General features: G+C 47.0%; 1 protein-coding gene across 3 annotated transcripts in view; it reads left to right on the top strand.

Moving 5' to 3' along the window:
* Window positions 1–21,749, top strand: part of Ddc (dopa decarboxylase) — an 88,251-nt gene that overhangs the window by 8,899 nt on the left and 57,603 nt on the right. For 2 of the 3 annotated variants that reach the window (XM_038323391.1, XM_038323400.1), the window contains exons 2-4: window positions 10,250–10,458; window positions 14,541–14,654; window positions 17,501–17,620. In XM_038323391.1, the coding sequence (XP_038179319.1) occupies window positions 10,250–10,458; window positions 14,541–14,654; window positions 17,501–17,620 (443 nt within the window). Of the gene's footprint in view, window positions 1–8,632; window positions 8,721–10,249; window positions 10,459–14,540; window positions 14,655–17,500; window positions 17,621–21,749 lie in introns of all 3 variants that reach the window. The other variant, XM_042054788.1, reaches the window with a different exon arrangement.

The following is a 21,749-nucleotide window of genomic DNA, read 5'->3' as shown; positions in this document are numbered from 1 at the left end:
CACAGTTCTTACTTGGAAACACCATGTTTCCTCTCCAAAACAGGATCAAAGCAAAAGTGACAATCTCAGGAAAGCTGGCCGCTTTTGGAACTTTTAGGGGTGCCAGAGGGAAACAGACTTCATTCAGGGTCACCCCGAGCTCGGCCACAGCCTGCAGAGTCCTGGATCAGGATGTCCCAGGACAATGAAGAATTAACCAGGGAGGGGTATCTGGGTATCCACAGAGAGAGATGACCTTGTCCTCTGTGACAGCATCCTTTCCCCTCCCCCTGGGCACATGGCGTGTGGGCCTCCACACAGGGGCTGTGCTAATAAGATAAGGAAAATGAAATTCTTCTCTAAGCCTCCACACAGCCAAAGAAATGTTCAGGGATCTGCTTCCATCTTTTTCCTGCTCTTGGAGCTATTGGTTACCATGAAGGCTCTAACCTGAACTTTTACAAACTCATCTTAGGTCTGGTGTTAAGTTTAAGGAGGTGTCGGGGAAGCAATGCTCACTGGCGTTTTAGAACAATTCTAATGTTCTCTTCCATTGATAGGCATTTTGGCAGGAAGACCCTCAGGGGGCACAGATGTACCTCTAAAGCAAGTAGAGCAAGTTCATAAGGAAGGTTAAAATTCCACTGCCTGGTGACATGAGGTGGGAAGGAACTGGGTTTGCCTTGCTGCTGGGCTAGGTCCATGTGTGCAAGCCCCCTTTGATCTGCGCAGGTGTAGGCAAGCCAGCTGCTGTCTTACTTCTGAAAGGGAGGAAATGTCACTGTTCTGTAGAGCCCTGTGCAAATGGAGGGAATGAAGGACAACAGGGTTAATCTAGCCAGTTCCCATGGAGATGCACCCAGGAGGGTGGGCAGCATGGTGACTCAACCCTCTTGCTGAAGCTTCTCTTCTCATCTCCAATGTGTGGGGAGAAGCAGGACCGTAGTGGCATAGGCAGGACCCCCGCGGTTGCACTTGGGGTCAGTCCTGGCAGGAGACCTTGTTGGGGTTCACCTGTGCTTCTCAGCCTTCAGGGAGTGTGGAACGTCCAGACAGGGCTTACTGGGAAGAGGCCGGTTTCAGAAGGCAAGAGGACAGCGCCCTCCTGCTGGCTGTGTGACTTTGGTAATAGCACTAGTAATAATCCTCACCTTTCAGGGTTACTGGGTATTAAATAAGATACTGTGAATACCGTGCGCTTAGCAGAAGGTTAAGAAATACTGACTTGTTTGGTTTCTTGGACAATAGAATGTGACAACCAAATGTCAATGTATTCCCAGAGCTGAATGTGGGAGAGCCTGAAATACAGGGTTCTTAGCAACACAGTGACAGGCCAGCAACTGTGCAATACAAGGGATAATGAGGAACCGAGAAGTCAGTGTTTACCACTGACCTCATTTGTGAGGGAAAATTGAGACTACCAGAAGCGGGTACCAAAGGGCACCAAATAGACTCACAATGCCAGGTGTCTGTGTTTGCAAAGACAATAAACCAATATGAGACAATTACCAAGAGGCAGCCACTGGAACACGGTCAGAGGAGTCTCTGGCCTATAGAAAAGGCAAGTAGCCTGTGATCTTTCATCGACGACTGATGTGACTTCAGGGTCAAAAGCAAAAAAAAAAAAAGAGGGGGGACGAATGGAGGGTAAAACACAGAGTGGGGGAGGAGCATTCCTTCTGCAAAGAACTCTTGGGGGTGCTGTCAAATAAAATAGCAGCGGAGGAGGGAGTGTTCAATAAAGATCACCTGATGCTTCTTAGGTAAATCTTAAAAAGTAGTTCACATGAGTAAAAGCAGGAAGACTTCGATGTTTTTATCTGAAATTTGGGTGGATGAGAAAAGCTAAATGAGATGCATGTTTGGATTGTTCTTATGCGGAGCGAAGCTTTCTGTGGTGTTGTTGGTTTCCTAGGAAGAATTAAGTAATATGCAAAAGGAATTGTATAACTCACACCAGTTCTGTGCATGGCAGGAGCTCATATCCTTCCAGGACACCCTTGATGGTGTCACCTGCCCCATGGTGCTTCAGTCACCCCATCTGACCCTTGGCAGTCCCATCCCTTACATCAGATGCCTGCTGGTCAGTGGGGATGAATGAGAGTAAAGGAATGTTGAGGTCTCAGTTTCGGTTGTGTTCTGTTTTTGCACACCAATGTGTGGAGAAAGCAAATTGTAAAGTTCAAAAAAATGCAAAAGAAAAAAAAAAAGGCTGTGTCTTTGTCCCCAATAGTCTCTTTTTGCTTTTAAAGTCACAAATGCGATGAATTTTTCTAGGTTTCTCTAACTTGCATCACACAGTATGGTGACAGAGATATGATTAGGAACAGTATTTCCCCGGGAGAACATGGCTGAAAATCGTTACTTAAACTCTATGCATTGTCAGCCAGGGAAATGCTTAGATACAGCATGGTTGTTATGAAACAGGAAATGAGAAAGAAATGGTGGCCCTTGTCACCTCTGCAAAAGGGCAAGGGTAGGGCACCCTGGCAGGCTTTGAGCATCTTGTGGCATCATTAGAGTTCTGTGTGGACTTGGGAGTGTGGATGTTTCACAGATTGGGAGCAGAGTTCAAAGGACTGTGACCTATACTATCCATGTGCCTATGTTCAAGTTTTACCACAGCACCTGATGATATTAGGAAGTGAAGTCTTATGAGGCACCCTATTCAAAAGGATACAGACTGGAAGATGGCAGGGACACCCTTGCAGAGGTCCTAAATTGAGCCCCTGTTTCTTTGTCCAAGGAGAAGTCAGAAGTCAGCAGTGTGAGCCTGGGAGCGGCACCTCACCAGAAAGCAAACGTGATTTCAGAATCCTAGCTTCTGCAACTTTGCCAAACCACTGTTTGTGGAGTGCAGGCCACCTGGTTTGCCATGTTCTTCTACAATAGCACAAACGGACCCAAGTGAGGGCCTGACTATGGTTACATTTCAATGAGCGCTACCCAAGCCCACTAACTTCTTGCTTCCCTTTGTGATGAGCATGGCCTCTCACCAACTAAGATGCCTTGGAAGCTGCTATTCTAGGTGCCCTGAGAGGCATTTGGGAATCATGACTGTCCCTGAGGCTCAGGAAATGGTTGGGCTTCTAGTTCTGATGTTCTTTTAGGTCACTTTTCTAGGGGTTGTCAAGTAAGGGGCATTTGCAACAGCTGCCAGGATGCTCTGGGTTTGAGTCCTGTGGTAGCAAGAGCTCAGCTGAAACAGGACCTTGCTAGCAGTCAGCCTCTCTGTGCCTCACCCTTACTTGTCAAGAATCCTGACAAAGCTCTCTGCTACAGCGGAGCGTCCACCCAATATCCACTTGTTACGCTGGACCCCAGAGTGGAGTTATTGGCAGGTGACAAGACCTCTAGTGGGCGGTCCTTAGGTCACTGGCCTGCGCAGGAGACTGTGGGACGATGATTTCATCTTCGCTCTTTGCTTCCTACATCACCAGTGGCCAGAAACACAGGTCACTCACAGAAATACCCAAACCAGCAGAGACTTGAGCTCTACACTCTGGCTCCATATTCCCCTGCTCTGCCTTTTAGAACATCTGTGGTCAGTGCAGCCCTCTTCTCAAGACTGGAAAGAAAACAGTGGCTGTAGAACAGCAGGCGTTCAGTCCCATAAAGGGAAGTTTGTGAGCCGTAGGGCAGAAACGCAGTGAGATAACGTGAGAGAGTGGCCCCTAAAGCCAGAAGACGAGGCACTTCTGCTCAGTGATTTTCCTTTGACTTAAAACACTGGAACATCCAACTTTGTGTCTAGTGTATTGTATAATAGGACGTGGTTTGTGAACTTGGGAAGTGGAGGCAGGAAGATCAGAACTACAAGACCAACCCTGGGCTATGTAAGTGAGCCCCTATCTAGCCTGGGATGCAGAAGGTAAGGGGGAAGGAAAGGAGAGAAAGGGAGGGTAGGGGAAGAGAGGGGAGAGGCGAGATTAAGAGAGGAGAGGAGGGGAAGAAAAAAAGGAGAGGGGAGAGAATAGGAAGGGAGAGGGAAGGGGAGAATAGGAGAGGGGAGACGAAGGGAGGGGAGAGGAGAAGGAGAGGAGGGGAGGGTAAGAGAGAGGAAGGGAAGGAAGGAAATGAGAGGAGGGGAGGGGAAGAGAGAGGAAAGGAAGGAAGGAAAGTAGAAGGGAGGGGAAGAGAGAGGAAGGGAAGGAGGGGAGGAGAGAGGAGAGGGGAGGAAAGCATTCCCACATGTCCCCCCCTCCTCTGCACAATACTTGCCTGATTACTAGTAAAAGATTTTCCTGAGTGTGGACTGTGCAGCGGGCACTCAGCATGTGCCCTCTTTTCATCCTGCCGACGCCTCTCCTGATGGTGCTTTCATGCCTGTTTGCCTTTGCAGGAGCTGACAGGAAACCTTAGAAAGGTTGAAGGTTGAAGGCTCCATGGTAACTAAAGAAGTACCCTTGACCTTGGGTCGCCTGACACTGGCGCATACCAAGGCTGCTCTTGAGCCAATTCTGCCTATTCCTGTGCACCGCAGTCACTAGTAAAAATACTCACCAAAAGTTCCTTTAGAAACACGCCACTTTGCCAGCATCTTAAGAGTTGAAAAAGGCTCAGGGGACATGGCGTTTTGTTGCTGTTGTGAGGTGAAGCGTCAGATAGTCGTTCTTCAGATTGTTAGAGATTTCTCATGGCTAGACACTTTGTTATGGTCTTGGGTAGAAGTGTGGAAAATGTGAAATGCTAGGAAGACTATATGCGCATGGGTGCTCGGAACTCTGCTGTCCTCCCTGAGCACACAGGAGCTCTCTCCTTGGAACACACCGTGGTAGGACATGAGCTTCAGGTTTCCAGCCGCAATTCTCCACCAAGGTCCCATGGAAGCAGAATTCCTATGCTATCCCCGACAACTTGTGAGAATGTCAGCAGGGGCTCAGATGGAGCTCTGAGAAAGTGGCTATGGCAGAGAACTCCAGTATGTGAAGTTGCAGATAGTAGAGACTCTATAGCCTGGGCATGGTGAAAATTATTTAAATTGAAGGCCAGATGAGGCTGTGGTTGTGGGCCTCACTTCAGTTGCTATGACTCTCTCTACCAGAGATGTGGTGACCTGGTGTTGAAGTTGTCACAAAAGCAGGGTAGGATCCAATATAGAAAAGAACAGAAATAAAATATTTAGAAGGCCAAACCGATTCATTCATTTATTTATTCATTCATTCTCCCAAAGGGCAGTGGTAGAACGACAAATTACAACAATAATAATAACTTCTTAACAGAGGGTTGACTGGGGGGCCTGCGAGAGTTCAGGGGGAGTTCATATATCCCTGACGCCCATGGGGATGGAGTTGTGTTGACTGTCACTGCTATAATAAAGCATCCAGGGAGGTGGCCGGCTCACCACACATGCACCAACGATGACAGGGGCTCCATGCAAAACCCATGCGGTGCAGCTGCTGCCGAGACAGATCAGGTTGTGTCAACAGAAAGCCTTTCAGGGGTCTGGAGAAGCCTAGGCTGTTGCTCTTATCACAGTCTGCATCTTCCAGCTAATATTTGCCCAACTTGGAGCCGTGAATATCAGACAGCTCCAAAATGAGCGTGAGAGTCTCTTGAGGCTGTGCCCTAAGTACCTTCTGTAAAGGTTTCAGTGGGAAATAATCTTCAAATAAATGACAAGATGGTTTGAAAAGAATAACCAGGTATTATATTACAGTTTGACTAGGAATATTTCCTTTCATAGTGAGTTGGGGCGTGCTTGTTTGTTTTCTCCCTGGCACATCCTGCTTTGTCCATAAAACTCTCTTATTCCCAGTAGAAAGGCTCAGCTGCTGCTTTTCTGAGAGGCTGGGGGGCTCTCGCAACTTTGTACGGCTTCTCTTTTCGAGACTTCAGCTTCCTGTAACACATGCAACCCCCCTTAGTAGGACAGAGACTGCAAAAAATGGTCCCTTTTAGGCGATTATAAAAATCACATGCAAGGTCTAAATCATAAAGGGAAATATGTGAGATTTTGCCATAAAAAAATTAAAGCTCTTATAAGGCCTCTTTATTCTGACTCTTGCAAGTCATCATCCCAAATTAGAACAGGCCTAAAGGAGGAAAATGTCATAAAACATATCACAGATACGAAGGTAGAATTTTTAATATGTTAGGATCCTTGCAATTAAATAAAAAATGGCTAATATCCATGTGGAAAAAATATAATGAATAAGCAATTCATAAATGAAGAAATCCAAACGTCAAAGAAACATCAGAACACTATTTGATTTTAATAGTCAACATTAAAAGAGAACCATTCATGGTTATGAGACGGGTAAAGTTTAAAATTAACCTCAGAGACTGTACCGCACACCCCATTAGAAGAGTAACTTGATAAAGCCATGTGTTCAGAGAAATTTGGCAGTATAATTTAAAAAACACTAAAGCCATATATCTCGAGAAAAATCTGTCCTAAAGAAATGATTTAAAAAAAAATAAATGTTTTCTACTTTTAGGATTTTCTAACGTAAAACAAAAATGTGCAGGAGCAGAGTAGCGGAGGTAGGCTTTGGAATCGTAAGGAAAAGCTATGACAGTAGTTGCCTGTCACTCACAGAGACATACAGTTCAAGACCTCCGGGGGGGCTACCCGAAACTCAGGACAGAAATGTATCCTGTGCACACACACCTGGGATGAAGCTCATTGAATAAATGAGGCACAGAAAGAAGTTAAGGGTACCTAATTTGCAACAAAGCAGCTACTGTGTTAGCGCGAGGCTCGCTGGAATGAAAGAGCTGCTATGTTGTGACAGTCGGATAACTCCCAAGCGGCTAACAGGCCGGTCGTATACGCAGTGGAGAAACACTGTGCTAAGCGATGGTTCCTGTGCTGGCTGACGCGGAGCAGGAAGGCCCAGAGGCCATCCCGTTATTCAGAATAAAATCTTACCTAGTTTTCATTTAATGTTTTCCGATTGCAGTTGACTGCAAGTCACTGAAACCTCAGAAAATGAAAAGGCAAACAACGGGGCGCTACTATGGTTGACAATTCCTGAGTGATTATTTCGTACCACTGTTCAAAGCTTTTGCTATGTGTTCATTGAATATTCACAATGAAATTTTTTTAAATATTTATTTATTTATTATGTATACAATATTCTGCCTGCAGGCCAGAGGGGACACCAGACCTCATTACAGATGGTTGTGAGCCACCATGTGGTTGCTGGGAATTGAACTCAGGACCTTTGGAAGAGCAGGCAATGCTCCTAACCACTGAGCCATCTCTCCAGCCCCACAATGAAATTCTTATGGCAGCACTATCATTATCTTAATTTTTGTTTTTAGTTAAGGAAAACAGTCCCCTCTCCCTCGGAGTTGCTTCAGTCCAGACTCCACCCCGGAGAAAGCCCCGCCAAATGATGACCCCTCCCCAGAGATGCTCAAGACCACACCCACAGGGTATTTAAACTGCCTCCCAGAGAACAAACACGTGGTTTTCTGATCTTCCTTTCCCATCTCCTCTCTGGGGAGCTGGAAAGTCATCCGGGAGCATTTATATTCATTAAACCTGGGCTTTTTCTAATTCGGTTTTATTTGGTCTGATTTGGATTATTGCGTCGGCGGAAAGGCTTGTCAGGGCAGAGAAATTTTTCATTTAGTGCGTCAGCAACTCATGTAGTGTATTAGTGTATAGCCAAGTCAGGGCCTGAGCAGGTCAGCCCTTAACCCTGAGCATCAACCCCGAAACCCACCCCACACCCCACTCCCACCACACACACACGTACACACACACACACACACACACACACACACACACACACACACCTTCCCACTAACAGAACAGGAAGCAGGTAATGACAGTAACATTCCTCAACTATAGCCCAGTCACAGTGTATAGAAGGCACAGAACTGAAATACATTTACCAGAATGGTTTCCCTCTTGTTGCTAGTTTAGCACTTGCTGTTGCTATAATTTAAATCTTATCTTATGCACCATCGGCTCTCAAGCACTCATGACTGAAATGTTCACCCAAACGATAACTCTGAAATGGGGGCTGGGCCGTCTGTACCTGTGTGTTGTCCCTTTAGGGGAGAACACTGGAGGTAGGAAAATCCTGATCAGGCAGGTTGTCTCTGGAAACCAGCTACCGCCTAACACAACCGTAGTCGGCTTAAACCTAGTTTGACAAAGAAGCTCGGCTAAATCTACTGGGTGGATATTGCTAGTATCTAATCAGATTCATCTTCTTCCACCCTTGATATCTGATCGAGCATGCTACCCCTCCCAGCCCCAAAACTAACTCCCATGTTCTCAATAATTTTTCTTACCCACTGGTTTTTACCAGCTGCTGTCGTGGTTGTCCCTGGTTGTTTCTTGGTTGGAGTTAGAGATACTTGGGAAATTGGGGAAGCATATTTCTTGGTTCTTCTGAAAAGGCCTTACCAGAAAACCTTAGAGGTGATCAGTAAGCTGAGGGAGACTCGCTTTGAGTCTGAGCAGCATCAATGGGCTGGGTTAGAGGAAGTGAAAGTCAGAAGAAAGGCGGAAGGAGGAAGCCCCACTGCTCTCTCCCAGCAGGCATAGACTTTTGCAGTTCCTGTAACCTGGGACATGGGGCTCCAGCTTCTTTAGCCTCTCAGTAAGTCCCAGCACCCAATGACTTCCTGAAGCACCTTCAGGACCTTGACCTCTGACCGGGACTGCATCATTGGTCTCTCCTGTCCCAAGGCTCCCTGGACTTAAGTGGCAACTGGTTTCTCCAATCCTCCCTCCAGCTTGCTGACAGCCATTGTGGAAATAAACAGCCTCTGAGCATGTGAGTCAATCCAATAAACTCCCTTTTGTAGTTAGAAGTATATGTATATGGTGGGTTTCACTCCTCTGGAGAGCCCTGAGTAATCCCCTTTGGCTACAATTCCCCATCTGTCCCTGGTATTTCAAAGTTGAGGTCAAACTCTTTCCCCTATACAATACTCTTGAATAAAAAGTCTGTCTTCCCATTTTAAAAAAAGTGTCTGATGAATCATTTCTAATGCATTTAACATCACAAAATCTGTCCTACCCCCCCTCCCATCCCAGACAATGGGGAGCATGGAGAAGTGCTGGGAACATGACATGAAGGTCAGCCCCATTGCTAATCACAATGGATTTGACTCATCCCCAGTACTTATTCTGATGGAAAATCCATCTTCAATTACAAAGCTCTGGACTAAGGGAGGGATTTAGAAATGTATCCTTTGTTTAGCATTCAATTGTCTCTCACAAATTTAGGAACTATTCAGGAAAGACACATGTTACAATTGGGGATGATAGGATTCTAGGGGGGTTGTCCATCTTTCTTGTTTTGCAAATACGTTTGGTTTTTATTGTACATAAATTCCAGATGTTCGGATTCTCCTGCTAGCTAACTTGTATCTGAATCCTCGGTTAAGGCTCACTATGCCTTCCTGAGCAAGTGCAGAGATGGGAACTGTGTGAATCATCAGAAGCACACAATCCCTCTGAGGTTGGGCAAGGCTATACTCTGCCTGGTGTTTGAGCTCCTGTGATGTAAATACGAGTCCTCTTTTTTTTTTTTTGATTTTCACGATCTGTTTTGACGACATCCTTTATGTTGTTATTGTTTTTCTTAGTGATTTTACTGTTTAAAATGACACTCAAAATGTACTGCCAAAGTGTCGTGACCCTCAGCCCTAGTAAGTCGCAGTAAGCCCCGTGGAGAAAATACTGTGGTAGCCAGCGTCACTCAGGTTGTTGCGGTGTTGGTGATAGTTGCCTGTGTGTGTGGCGTGGGTGATGCAAAAAAAAGCACCATTCTAAAAAGCAGGTTGTAGGCAAAGGTGCTGGTCCCCAGGTATGCCAGGAAAAGACATCTCTAACTTTGGCCAGGGCTGTGCTGTCCTGGGCTCTGGGCTGAGCTCACACAGTGATCATGCCCTCACCCACTCCTCAGGGGCTGGCATTATTATCTTCATCTCAGCTGACGGGATGGGGGGCACACTCAAAGTGCAAGGCTCTTTCCCATGATAACAAAGGGTACAATCAGAATATGGGCCTGTGTTTGCCCTTAAAGTTGGAAGGATCCATGAATGTGTGCTTCTCGCATTTTACTGAAATAAAAATAAATAAAATGATGAAGGTGCTTGCGGGGTCTTCACTGAGTGTCTTGTGAGGTGTGGAATCAGCAATGTGCTGCCCTGGGTGGATCCGGTGGCCTGTCTGTCTCATCTAGACGTGGAAGAAAGCAAGGGCTGCTGAGTGGTCTCTAGGATGTAGTCACAGCCCCTTGGTCCTGCCCCTCTGGTTCAGAGACGTAAAGTTTTGTGGGTTGATTTCTCTTCTCAGTTTTCAACATGGATTCGAGCGAATTCCGGAGGAGAGGGAAGGAGATGGTAGATTACATAGCTGACTATCTGGAAGGCATTGAGAGACGCCCAGTGTACCCTGACGTGGAGCCTGGCTACCTTCGGCCCCTGATCCCCACCACTGCCCCCCAGGAACCAGAAGCGTATGAAGACATAATCAAAGACATTGAGAAGATAATCATGCCAGGGGTGAGTATGTCTATGAGGTCAGATGGTGGCTGGGTTTGTGCGAATATAGCACTGCTGGAAGCTACAGTTCCGGTGTCACGGGGTCACCGAAGCAGATAGGTTCAAGAGAAATGCCTACCATTTTTTTTCAGTGTCAGCTAAGACAACTGAGATTTAGAGATGTTAGGTGGTCCATGAAGCTCTCGTGGGCTAGTCAATAATACATCCAAATTACATAGGTTCCAAAGGTAGAGTGAGGGTTTTCTCCCAAGGCCCCCCAAACTCAGTACTTGCTTCACCATACTTGGTTCCTAGTTATCCTATGAAGGAAAAAAAAAAGCTCCTGGTGGTTGATTGCAAATAGATTAATTAATTACTCTAAATAAAGAAATAAAGGCACTTATAGCATTCTTACGTCTGTCCAACGGTACTTTCATGTACTGAACCGAGGGAACATTTTCTTCAGTTTGGTTGGGCACGGGCCATGTCCACTGCTTCTGCCCAAGGCCACAGAATGGCTGAGCATCCCTGATAGAGAGGGATCAAAGGGCTGCAGCGAACCTCAGTGGCGTATCTCCACAGTACTACTTTACCCATCAAGCAATTTACCTGAAAGTCTATTCATTAACAGGATTCTGACCAAGCAAGTCTGACCCTGATCACCAAATCACGTGTAAAGTCTGACCTGGGCCTCTGCCCCCTTCCCCAGCACTCAGCTGGCTGCGGCGGATATAAGGGGAATGAGAAAGAGACACGTGATCTGCAGGGTGGGGGGTGGGGGAGGGGGTGGGGGAGGGGGAGCTGAGATAGCGGGTACTCACTCTTGTTTTCAGACAGAAGATGGAGGCTCTGGGGAGGCAGCTAGTCTTCAGCCTCAGCGCCTCTGTTCCAGAACACCTCTCACAGCCCCTGTCAAGTTTCGTCTTCGGGAGATTTCCCCTGCCATTTGTTCTCTGAGTAAAATTAAAAATTCTGACTCTGGCCTACAAGTTGAACAAATAAGCTAAGCCAGTCAGCACAAAGCACGTGCAGGGAGGTACAGTCAAATGTCAGGCCACGGGGGAATCCAGGAGTGTGGTGCCTGCAAAATGTGCAGGCTCCCTGCAGGGGTCTGCTCTCTGTAGGAGTGTTTACTGGGCAGAGCAAGAGTGCTCTGGGCTTAGCTCTCCGGGTGACAGTTTCAGGCAGCCTGGTGCTAGCCCTGTGCTGACCTGCAGCTACAAGAAAATTCTGGGTTGTGTAGAGTCGGTGTGAGACTATCCAGTCCGCTTGCTCTGGCTAGTCATAGAGAGCAAGGCAGAGGAGTTTCCCTTCCAGTCAAGAATCACCCTAGCCTTTTCAAGCCCCGGGTAGTGAGGAGAGAGAGCCGCAGGCAGTGTGGAGCCCTCCAGGTACCTGGAAGAAACTGAGGCCCTGGGCTCCAGCTGTGCCCTCTGGCCCGGTGCATTCGTGCAGTCTTTGGCCTCTTCCTCTGTTGGCCTCTAGCAAGTTCCACTTTCTCAAGGCATTTCCGTGAAGACAAGCACGTTACCACTACAGATGTTTTGGTTTTTATCTGAACATTCTTTTTTCCCCCCTCTCTTTCTTTCTTTTTTCTTTCTAAAGCCTCATGGGCCCCACTCCTGCTCTGCTGAACACATCACTCAGCCTGTGAAGTTCTCCAGAGCCTCTGAGACTCACTGTCAGCCTCTCCCTCTCTCTCTCTCTCTCCCTCCCTCCCCCTTCCTGTTCTTGCTAACCCTGATTTTCTTTGACTCTCACTTTTTTTATCCCCCTTTGGCTCTGTCCCACGCCCGGGCCTGGAGACAGGCATGTAATGCGCCTTACTGGAATCTTCCAGTTTTTAATGAGCTATCCTGGTTGGTTATCTTTATAATCATAATCGGGGTTCCTCGTGCCACATATTGGCCGGTAAATGTCTAATATGCGGTTTTACTGAGAAAAGACATGTTTACATCTTTGCAAAAACTATGAAGAATGGCAACGCGTTAGTCAGCTCTCTGACCCTGTGACAGCTGAGACGACAAACACACAGGGACAAGGTCCATTTTCGCTTATAGCTTTGGGAGTTCAACCAGGACTCGTTGGTCTTATGGCTTTTAGCCTGTGGTGTGCCAGGGCATTGTGGCAGAAGCACAGGGCAGAGGAAACCTACTCACCTCATGGCTGGAAAGTAACCCAGAAAAAGAGGAGGGAACCACCAGATGGGGACCACCAGTCTTTGAGGGCTCATCACCACAGACCTAAAGGCCTCTCACTACCTCCCTATAGTGCCACCTTGGCATTTTAACGTGTGGAGCTTTGGGGATTCTTGAGAGTTGGACCCTAGCCAGATGTTATAAGAAAACACATGGACTAGGTGACGTCAACATTTCTCAAGACCCAGAGGTTGGGCTCCGATGAGGGCTTTGTAGGTTACCACGAGCAGCTCTGTACCCTCCAGTGGTAAGGAGCTAGCTCCCTGGTCTTCTCCTCTTCCTCCTCTCCCACCACCACACTTAGCCTGTTCCTCCCAACAGCTCCTCCTGCTCCTGACATCCAAGGCTCCTCGCATCCTGCAGACCCTTCCTTTCATCTTTCCTTCAATGTTTACACGGAGCGATTTGAGCTCCCAGCTTCTATAGCAACAGGATCTCGGCCCCTCCTGCTCTCAGAGATCATTTTTCCTTAGACCCTGGTGAAGAATGAGTGCTTGTTTTATGTCTCTGCCCCCAGTTCACTTTGTGAAATCTCTTCCCCAGGACAGGCACATCCTTTAAAAAAAATAAATCTATCATTTTAAAGAATGTCAGCCTAAGACTGTGCACAGCATCATCATCACAGGAGTCTGGTGATAATGGAGGGTAGATTTCATGTAGCTGTTTCATACAGAAATCACACTGTTTTCAGAGATCCTAAGGCTCAGCAGAGTTTTGTTTTATAATCAGTGACAAGAAGGATTTACTTGACTGGAATCTGGAGGAGAAAGCTAGAGATGGTCTCGCTGCCTAACAATGCAGAAAGAAACCCAGTTCCTGGATTTGGGGAATCAGGAGGAGACCCTTTCTCCAGGATCTTTGGATCAGAACTGTATAAGCCTTTTGAACTTTGGAGCGAGAACTATTTCTTTAGCCAGCGACAAATCAGAACAACAACTTTCAATGTTTCAAAAGCACACGTTTTTGGTTAAAGTTTGAGGTGGGGGTAGAAGTGTTGGAACTTTTCAAACAAATACAGTGTTGTTGCCCTCCGTAGATTCTGGAACTGTTAGCTATGGTCAGTCTGATGTTTTCTTAGAAGGTCCCAAATTCCATCACGAAGGCCCTACTCTCATGACCTAAGTCCCTCACCAAGGCTTCCTAATACTGTCACTTGGGGCTGGCGATAAGGTTGTAGCACATACATTGCAGGGGAAGATTCCACCCATCAACCAATCCTGGTTTGTGTGTCCTCACCACTGCCCTGGTTTCCATCATCCCTGGGATTCCCAGGAATACCACCTCAGTGCATCTCCTCCCTGGTCAACCTGAGCTTTTCCTTTGTGCCTTTTCCAGGCTTGGCATGGAGCAACTGTTTGCTCCCTCTGGGCTAGAGGAGATGAGAGAGGCAGTGGCCATTGTGGGAGACAGAGGTAGCAGCTCCGCTTAAGGGTGCTGATTTGCCAGTGGGAAAGGACCACATTAAAGAAATCCTTTTTTTTTTTAAAAAAAAATGGGCATTAAAAACAAAAAGATAAATAAATAAAAAATAAACAAAAGCAACTGAATTTGCTAGAGCCATTTTGGGAAAGCCAAGCTTTTTACCCTAGGATCTCAGATGTCTTGTGCAGCACTTTCTCTGACCAGTGTACCCAGCAAGAACCTGAAGCAGTATTGCTATCATTCCTGCCTAGAGACTTCATGTGTTATGACAGTTGATATCTTGTGAAAAAAGCATCTTCATCTTGGCTAGCAAAAATAGTCAAGTAGAAAACAGGGGGTCTGTCCACTACCGTGGCGATGAGGCAAAGCTGGAAAGTGTGGGACGTTTACATTTGATAAGCTTTGTCCAAGTTGTCTTCTATGTGCATCCTCGGGTGCAGCCTGACTCCTCTGGCCCAGAGTAACTATTCTGCCTCCCCACAGGTAACACACTGGCACAGCCCCTATTTCTTCGCTTACTTCCCCACGGCTAGCTCGTACCCAGCCATGCTTGCAGACATGCTGTGTGGGGCTATTGGCTGCATTGGCTTCTCCTGGGTGAGTATTGCCAAGACCCTGTGGCGGGGTTTGTGCTTGCATGGGGAGGTGATCCCTTTATACACGGGACAGAAACAGGGGGCTCTGTCTGTCGCCTGTAGGCAGCAGGACCACGTTGTGGAGAGTAGAGTCTGGGCTCTCAGGAGGGTGTTTCTAAGGGAAGAGAAATTCTGAACGGGAAGTGGGAGAGGGAGGAGGGAGAAGGAAGAGAAAGAGAGAGAGGAAGAGAGGGTGGGAGGAGAAAGAAGGAGAGAGGAGAAGAGGAGGGGAAGGGAGGAGGGGAGGAAAGGGAAGAAGAGAGGAACGGAACAGAAGAGAAGAGAAGAGAAGAGAAGAGAAGAGAAGAGAAGAGAAGAGAAGAGAAGAGAAGAGAAGAGAAGAGAAGAGAATCCACACAGGGCTATTTTGTTTTGTTTTTTTATAAGCATTTGATTTTGATCCAAGGTTTCTGCAGCCCAAAGCTGGATCTTACATTCCCCTAAGACCAGAAGATTTCTATGCACGCCGAAGTCTGAGAATGCTACCACCTCTGTTTCATTCCATCTACCCCCCACCAGGCTACTGCCCAGCCTATCTGATGGGCAAGCAGGCAGAGCAAAAGTGTCTGGAAACAGGCTTAGGGCTGCCTGCAGGCCCTTCAACCCTCCCTGTGTGAGGTCTCGCCCTACATGGAGCAAAGACTTAAAAAGTTTCCTACTCTGAAGGTATCCAGCCGAGGTCTTCCTGCTCTCTGTGGCCCAGCTATGTGCTTCTGGAGGGATTCGAAGCAGATGCCATTGACTCTTAGGTTCTGGGGCTCCTCACACTATGAAGAGTTCCCCAAAGCCTAGAACTATCTTTGACTCTCTAGTTGTAGAGTGTCCCCCTTGTGTGTGCATCAGAGCCCACTCCTATTGACTAGTGTTGACTGAGGACTTGGGATGTAGGAAGGAAGGACATCTCATGGTTCTCAGCAGCCAGCAGAGTCCAGCTGAGCTGGCTGCTTCACCACATGGCACCTGCTTTCTTTCAAGCTGGGCTCCTCAGGAGTGGAGCAAGTGGGAGTCTCAGCTTATGGGAAGAGTTAAGAAGGCCCCCCCTCATCATCATTCTTCTGTTAGGCAACTGGAGCCTCCTTCTCGTAGGGACAGGCCTGGCCTAGGCTGAGGGTATTGAAATTAGATGCTGTAGAGGCAGGTTTCACTGATAGTTCTGCTGCTTCCGCATGTCTGTCTGGAGACCCAGCAACAACCTCTGATTTATCTGCTCTTCCGGAGTTGTCTCTCATGCTTCGAACAAGGAAATGCCTGCCTCCCTGTCTCAGAAGTTGTACTATTTAATGGCTGTGGTTCATAATGGGAAATGCCTGGAGTTCAGATTATCCTGGCTGCAGTAGAGCCCACCAGGATGGGGATGACCATCTGACCAGCAGCGAGAAAGTCTTCAATTCCTTTAGTCATCCATGTGTCACAATGCCAGAACGCAAGAGTACTCTGGTCACCACGTTGTGCTCATTAGGTACAGACCCAAATGAAAGTGGAGACTCATTTCACCTTTGCCTGGACCTAAGAGTACACTGTCACCTTCTGTGTGCAATGAGAGGCCAGAGGACAGACACCAAGTCACTGGGGAATTAAAAGACTACATAAGACGAGTAACTTGCCTGGTGTTACCTAGCAGATGAAAGTAGCCGATGCCCATTTCCTTGGCTCAGTCCTGTATGCTACAATTCACTTGTAGCCATAGAGGAAGGTCTAAGTAGACCTCGCTGGATTCTATTATAGATCAAGCTCAAAATGCACAGCAGGCAGGCATGGTGGAGTGAGGTTCACAAGGGTGCTGCTAGTCTCCTTGTGCCAATCTGAATGAAAGAAGCTGAGACTGAGTTCAGGCACTTGAGGCCCATCTGAGTTTGGGAGATTTTAATCTGGGATTCAGTCAGAGTCGACCCCAAATTCCTCAGTATCTGGGGCCTTGCTTCAGCGTTAGTTCGTAAAGAATCGTGGTTCTGTGTGTGTGGTGGAGATGGGGAGGTTGATGTAGCCAAGAACTGTTCTCAGCTTACGCCCTGAGACCTTCTGTCATGGAGAGGGGACGGGGATAGTGAGGTAAGTCAGAAGGAGCCCGGAGAGAGCTACCCACCATGGGTCCCTGTGTCATATCTGGAAGGAGTTGAGGAAGAGCAGAGAAATCTCCTCCTTGTAAAGTTCTGTCAGTGCTGCCAGGCCCAGGCCCTGCTTCCAGGCCTCTTGGCAGAGCTAACCCCCAAGGCTCCTTCAGATCTCTGGGAAATGAGAACACAGCATTGTCTCAATCCATTTGCTGAGGGAGAACAAAATACCATAGACCAAATCCTTTATAAACATTAGAAGTCTACTTGAGGGTGTGAAGAACATGCTACCGGCATCTGGCAAGGAAGCCTGCCGTGTGATTGCAGCCAGCAGCAGGCTTGCATGAAACAGACAAGAATTTGGGTGAACATCCTCTTTTCCATCTAGTCCACTCCTGAGATGACCCGTTTTCCCGTTTTCCATCAGTTCATGACCAAGGAGCCACGCAGGCTGGTTGACCCGTAACATCCCCCACCTCTCAATACTCTCGGAGAGGGCTCAGGTTTCAACAAAGGAATGTGGGAAGACGTGCTCAAAAAAAAATAAAAAAATAAAAAAATAAAAAACCCAGCGACCAAGGGATTAATTCCCCCTACCAAGAGTAAATTCGGGGGACAAAAACAAAAGTGAAGTTTTTGTCAAATTGATCAAATAAAAGTTACTAAAGAAACAATGCTTTCCCGTGTCACCGTTTTGTGCAGAGGCCAGCTGCCCCAGGGCGGAGTAGGGCCTCACTTTCCCCCACCCCCACTGCAGGCTGCAAGCCCAGCATGCACAGAGCTGGAGACAGTGATGATGGATTGGCTGGGGAAGATGCTGGAGTTGCCAGAGGCCTTTTTGGCTGGAAGAGCTGGTGAAGGGGGAGGAGTGATCCAGGTAAGATGGGGAAAGTGGGGAAGGCGGCCTTCTGGGCATGTGGGCGCCACAAAGGACCTCAGCTGCAAACAGAAACCAGTGCCCCTGCTGCTTCTAGCTTTGCCCTTCGCTTTCTTCCAGAAGAAGAACAGGAAAGCTGGGACACCCTGGTCTGCAAGGACTTGATGGGAATCTGGATTTGGATCCTGGTGCGGCTTTCCACAAGCTGTGGGCGAGCACTTATCTCCACAGGCCCTTCTGGTAGATAAATCAGTGACTACCACATAGGCAGCGAATATTTTTGTTGGGATATCCACGGCCAGCCACCACGCCTAAGCACTCTCCAGACACACTGACTCCTCCTAGTACTGTGAATTAGGTGCTCTATTTTACGACTGAGGAAAAAAGAGGCACCGGACAACTGATACCTTACCGCCCCCGCCCCCATTCTAGTTGGGAGATTATAGACCTTGTGTCTGTGTATTCCAGAACCTAAAATCTTGCTGTCACCATCGGATCCTGTCGTTACCACGAGTGACAGCTGTAGCTGTGCTTCACCGTCTGTCTGTCTGTGCCGTTTGTCTGCGAGCCAGCAGCTTACCTAAGTCTCTTGCTATGTCTATGCATACATTTAATTCATTCTCCATATTCACGCAAACAACTGTAAGGCTTACATGAGGGCGCACAACAGATGCAAATGACAGCCGTGGTGAATTTTCCATTCCGCCAGGATCTTCAGAGTGAATGATTGGAATTTATGCTCTGCCTCCGCCCCCCCCCCCCCACCACCCTTTTTGAAACAGGGTCTGACTGTGTAGCCCTGGCCTGGATCTCACTATGTAGAGCAGGCTGGTCTTGAGCTCAGAGATCCACCTGCTCTGTCTCCCAAAGGCATTAAAAGAATGTACCACCATGCCCCAGCAAATGTGAGCTTTTTTAAAAAAAAAAAAAACGTTTAGAGAAGCACACACAATGAGCTGCATTAACTCATCACCGCCCCTTATGTATTTTTCTCATGTCAAGTTCACGGTTGTAATGCTGAGAAAGGATTGTTAAGTTTAGAAAGAAGGGTTTAGATGTATATATTGTTTTCTCTGAAGCTCCGAGTATAAAGCCAAGCGGCGATGGCTCCACGTATTTTTATGGGTGAGAACCCTGAGGCCGACAGGAGAATGTCTTTGTGGAAGATCACATGTCTAGGGTGTCCAAACTAAATAGAAAGCAAGGCCCTCGGTTTCTAGTCCTGAGACTCTTCAATAAGACCAGGCGTTTTAACCTCCAACATATGACCTTTTCCTTATGGATGCTAGGCGTAGCTTAGTGGCTTCGAGCACATTTATTTTCCTATGGTTCTGTAAGTCTGACTTAGGTTTTAATGAGCTAAAATCGAGATTGTCATCTTAGAAGCCCAAGGGGAAAATCCATTTCCCCACCTCCTCAAGTTCTCTAAAGCCCTCCGGAATTCCCTGGCCTGTGACTCCCATCTCCATCTCCAGAAGCAGCTGTGTTCCATCTCACTGACCTTTCTTCCCCTGTCCTGTTCTGACTGCAGATGTGAAACCGGGTCTCCACTTTTAAGGACCCGTGTGATAGGATTGGGTCCACTCCGATAATCCAAGATAATCTTTCCAAGTCAGGGTTCTTAATGTTAATCACATCAGCAGAGTCCCTTTTCCCCTTGAAAGGTAAACAAGCTCACTGCCTGGGAAAGAGGCCTGGTATCTTAGTGGTGGGAGATGCGGTCTGTGTTGTGTTGCACGGCACGGCCATCTGCAGAAGAGCCATGAAAGAGTTCCTAGCCTTTGCGGCTGGCCAGGCAGGAGAGAGTCAAACTCAGCAGGGCTCAGGGGCGGGGTGGGCTGGGGGAGGGGGGAGAAGGGGAGTGGGCTGGGAAATGTAAATTCTCCTTCTTTCTGGTGCAGAGATCTGTGGGCAGGCCAGCAGTACTAGGGAGGCTCAAGCCACTTTCCATTCCTTAAATAGGTTACTTGAATAACTGAGTCCCTGCAAGTAGGGAGTGGATGGGAATAAAGTACTCGATGGGCTGGGACTGCGGGCAATACCAACAGCTGAGGGGTTCAGGTAGGAGAATCAGGAGTTCCTAGTCACTTTCAGGGAGTTCACACCAGCTTGGTCCAACATGAGACCCTATCTAAAAGTATTCTAGTAAATGTTCATATATGCCATACTGTAACAGAAACGTAAACGAAGACTGTGGGCCAGACTAAAAATGGCGGCAGGAATGTTCTAGGGAAGTCCCGCTATCATTTCTCAGGACCGTTTTCTTCTTTTCAGAGGTTGTGCTGTATAGCCAAACCTCCTTGGATGAAAGACCTTGTACAGGCTTTTGCTGCTGCTTGAGTAGGGGTTACCACACAAAGTCCCTGAAATGCAACCAGAGCCATTTCCACTAGGTGAAACCCCGGTGACTTCCCCAGGCTCTGATGCTGAAATCCTGGTTTTCCAGGGATAGATACACTTGCTGTCCTTGACAAGGACAATCAAGTCAGAGTGTCCAGAGAAGAGACAGCCGGTCAGGGCTGCGAGGCCAGCAGAGCTGTCTGCAGAGGCAGGGCCTGGAATTCTGGCTGATTTATTTCTGGGCAAGTATCTCATTCTTCACAGTCGGCCTGACCCCAGAGCAAGCTCTCCCCGTAGCTCTACACTCGGCTGAGAGCTTAGCGTTTGGTAAGCCCTCCTCATGACCGAGCTTTCTGTCTACCTGGGGCAGTCTCTCTGCCCTGTTAGTGAGTAGGCCAGCTCCACGCTTCTCAGGAGCTTAAATTCCCAGACTCAGTACCTTTTCTACCTTTTCCACAATTTCTCGCTCCCTCTCTCTTTAAATAGTTCCCCCTCCCTTTTTTGGCCATTTTCTCCTCTATATTTTCAATAATTGCTCATGGTTTTCTGTGTATCTCTGTAATTTTCCACATTACCAATTTACTATCTTCAGTGTCAGTTTTGATTACACTTTTTCACTTTTAAAAATTATTGTGCCCTCTGTATTTATGGATAATGGGCACTCGCTGGAGAAATGGGAAAATGCAGCAACTATTTTAGAGTGTAATTCCCTCTAGGTCTTATCCAGTATTTTTATATTTGTGAGTTACATAAATCGAGATGATACGATAACATACACATTTTCTGCACCATGTTTTATTTTGTTATATCTTCACCATTTAAATATTTAGTTTATCATTATTAATCACAATTATTATTATTACTATCGTTGTGTGTGCGCATATTGGGTGTGTGTGGATACTCATGCCATGACTCTCATGGGGAGGTCAGAGGACAACGTTGTGAAGTCAGTTTTTCCTTCCACCTTCATGTGGGTCACCAGGCTTGCAGGGCAGCCTAGCCATCTCACCGGCCCTCAGGCATTTAAAACCAAGCTATTTCTTTCCCTTTATTTTGATTTTCAAGACAGGATTTCTGTGTGTAGCCCTGACTGTTCTGGAACTCTCTCTGTAGACCAGACAGGCCTCAAACTCACAGAGATCCATCTGACTCTCCTCTGTCTGCCTCTGCTTCCCTAGTGCTTGGGGTAAAGATGTTTGTTGCCACCACCACCCAGCTAAAACTTTATCTTAATTTGCATTTTAAGTTAGAAAATGAAGCAACGGGCTTTATTATGGCATTTCCTTACACGTGGTATTATACTTTATTTTATCCACCCCCTTTCTCCAACACCTATCACTTCTTATTCCTCTCATTCTGGTCCCCTTCTTGACCAAATATTTTTTGAAAATAATAGTACAATTGTGTCACGATTTATGTAAATACTACCTAAGATATTCATGTCACATTGCACTTTTCAGTCTTGTAAGATTTCAGAGTTTTTAGGATAAGGGGCAGCAGTCTTCCAAGACCATCAGCTTCCTTTATGCGACACATCTGTCATCCACCAAGACCAGAACATAACCACAGAAGAAAGCATTTCTGGGTCACTTGTCATACAGTGAAGCCAATTTAATTTTTTTAGTCTTTAGTATCCAAAGATGAATCTTCTAGTTTGGTACTTCTCAAAGAATTTTACAAGTAGCTAAGTTTATTGAATGACCACAACAAACCTGTGTTTAGTCTATTTATTGTGCTTTATATAATCAATTTTTATCCTCAAAATACTCATAAGGATTCATTGTATTAT

This window comes from Arvicola amphibius, chromosome 1 (genome assembly GCF_903992535.2).
Source record: "Arvicola amphibius chromosome 1, mArvAmp1.2, whole genome shotgun sequence".
NCBI classification, from domain to species: Eukaryota; Metazoa; Chordata; class Mammalia; order Rodentia; family Cricetidae; genus Arvicola; species Arvicola amphibius.
The sequence above is the reverse complement of the archived record's forward strand: the minus strand, read 5'-3'. Positions and strand labels throughout refer to the sequence as shown.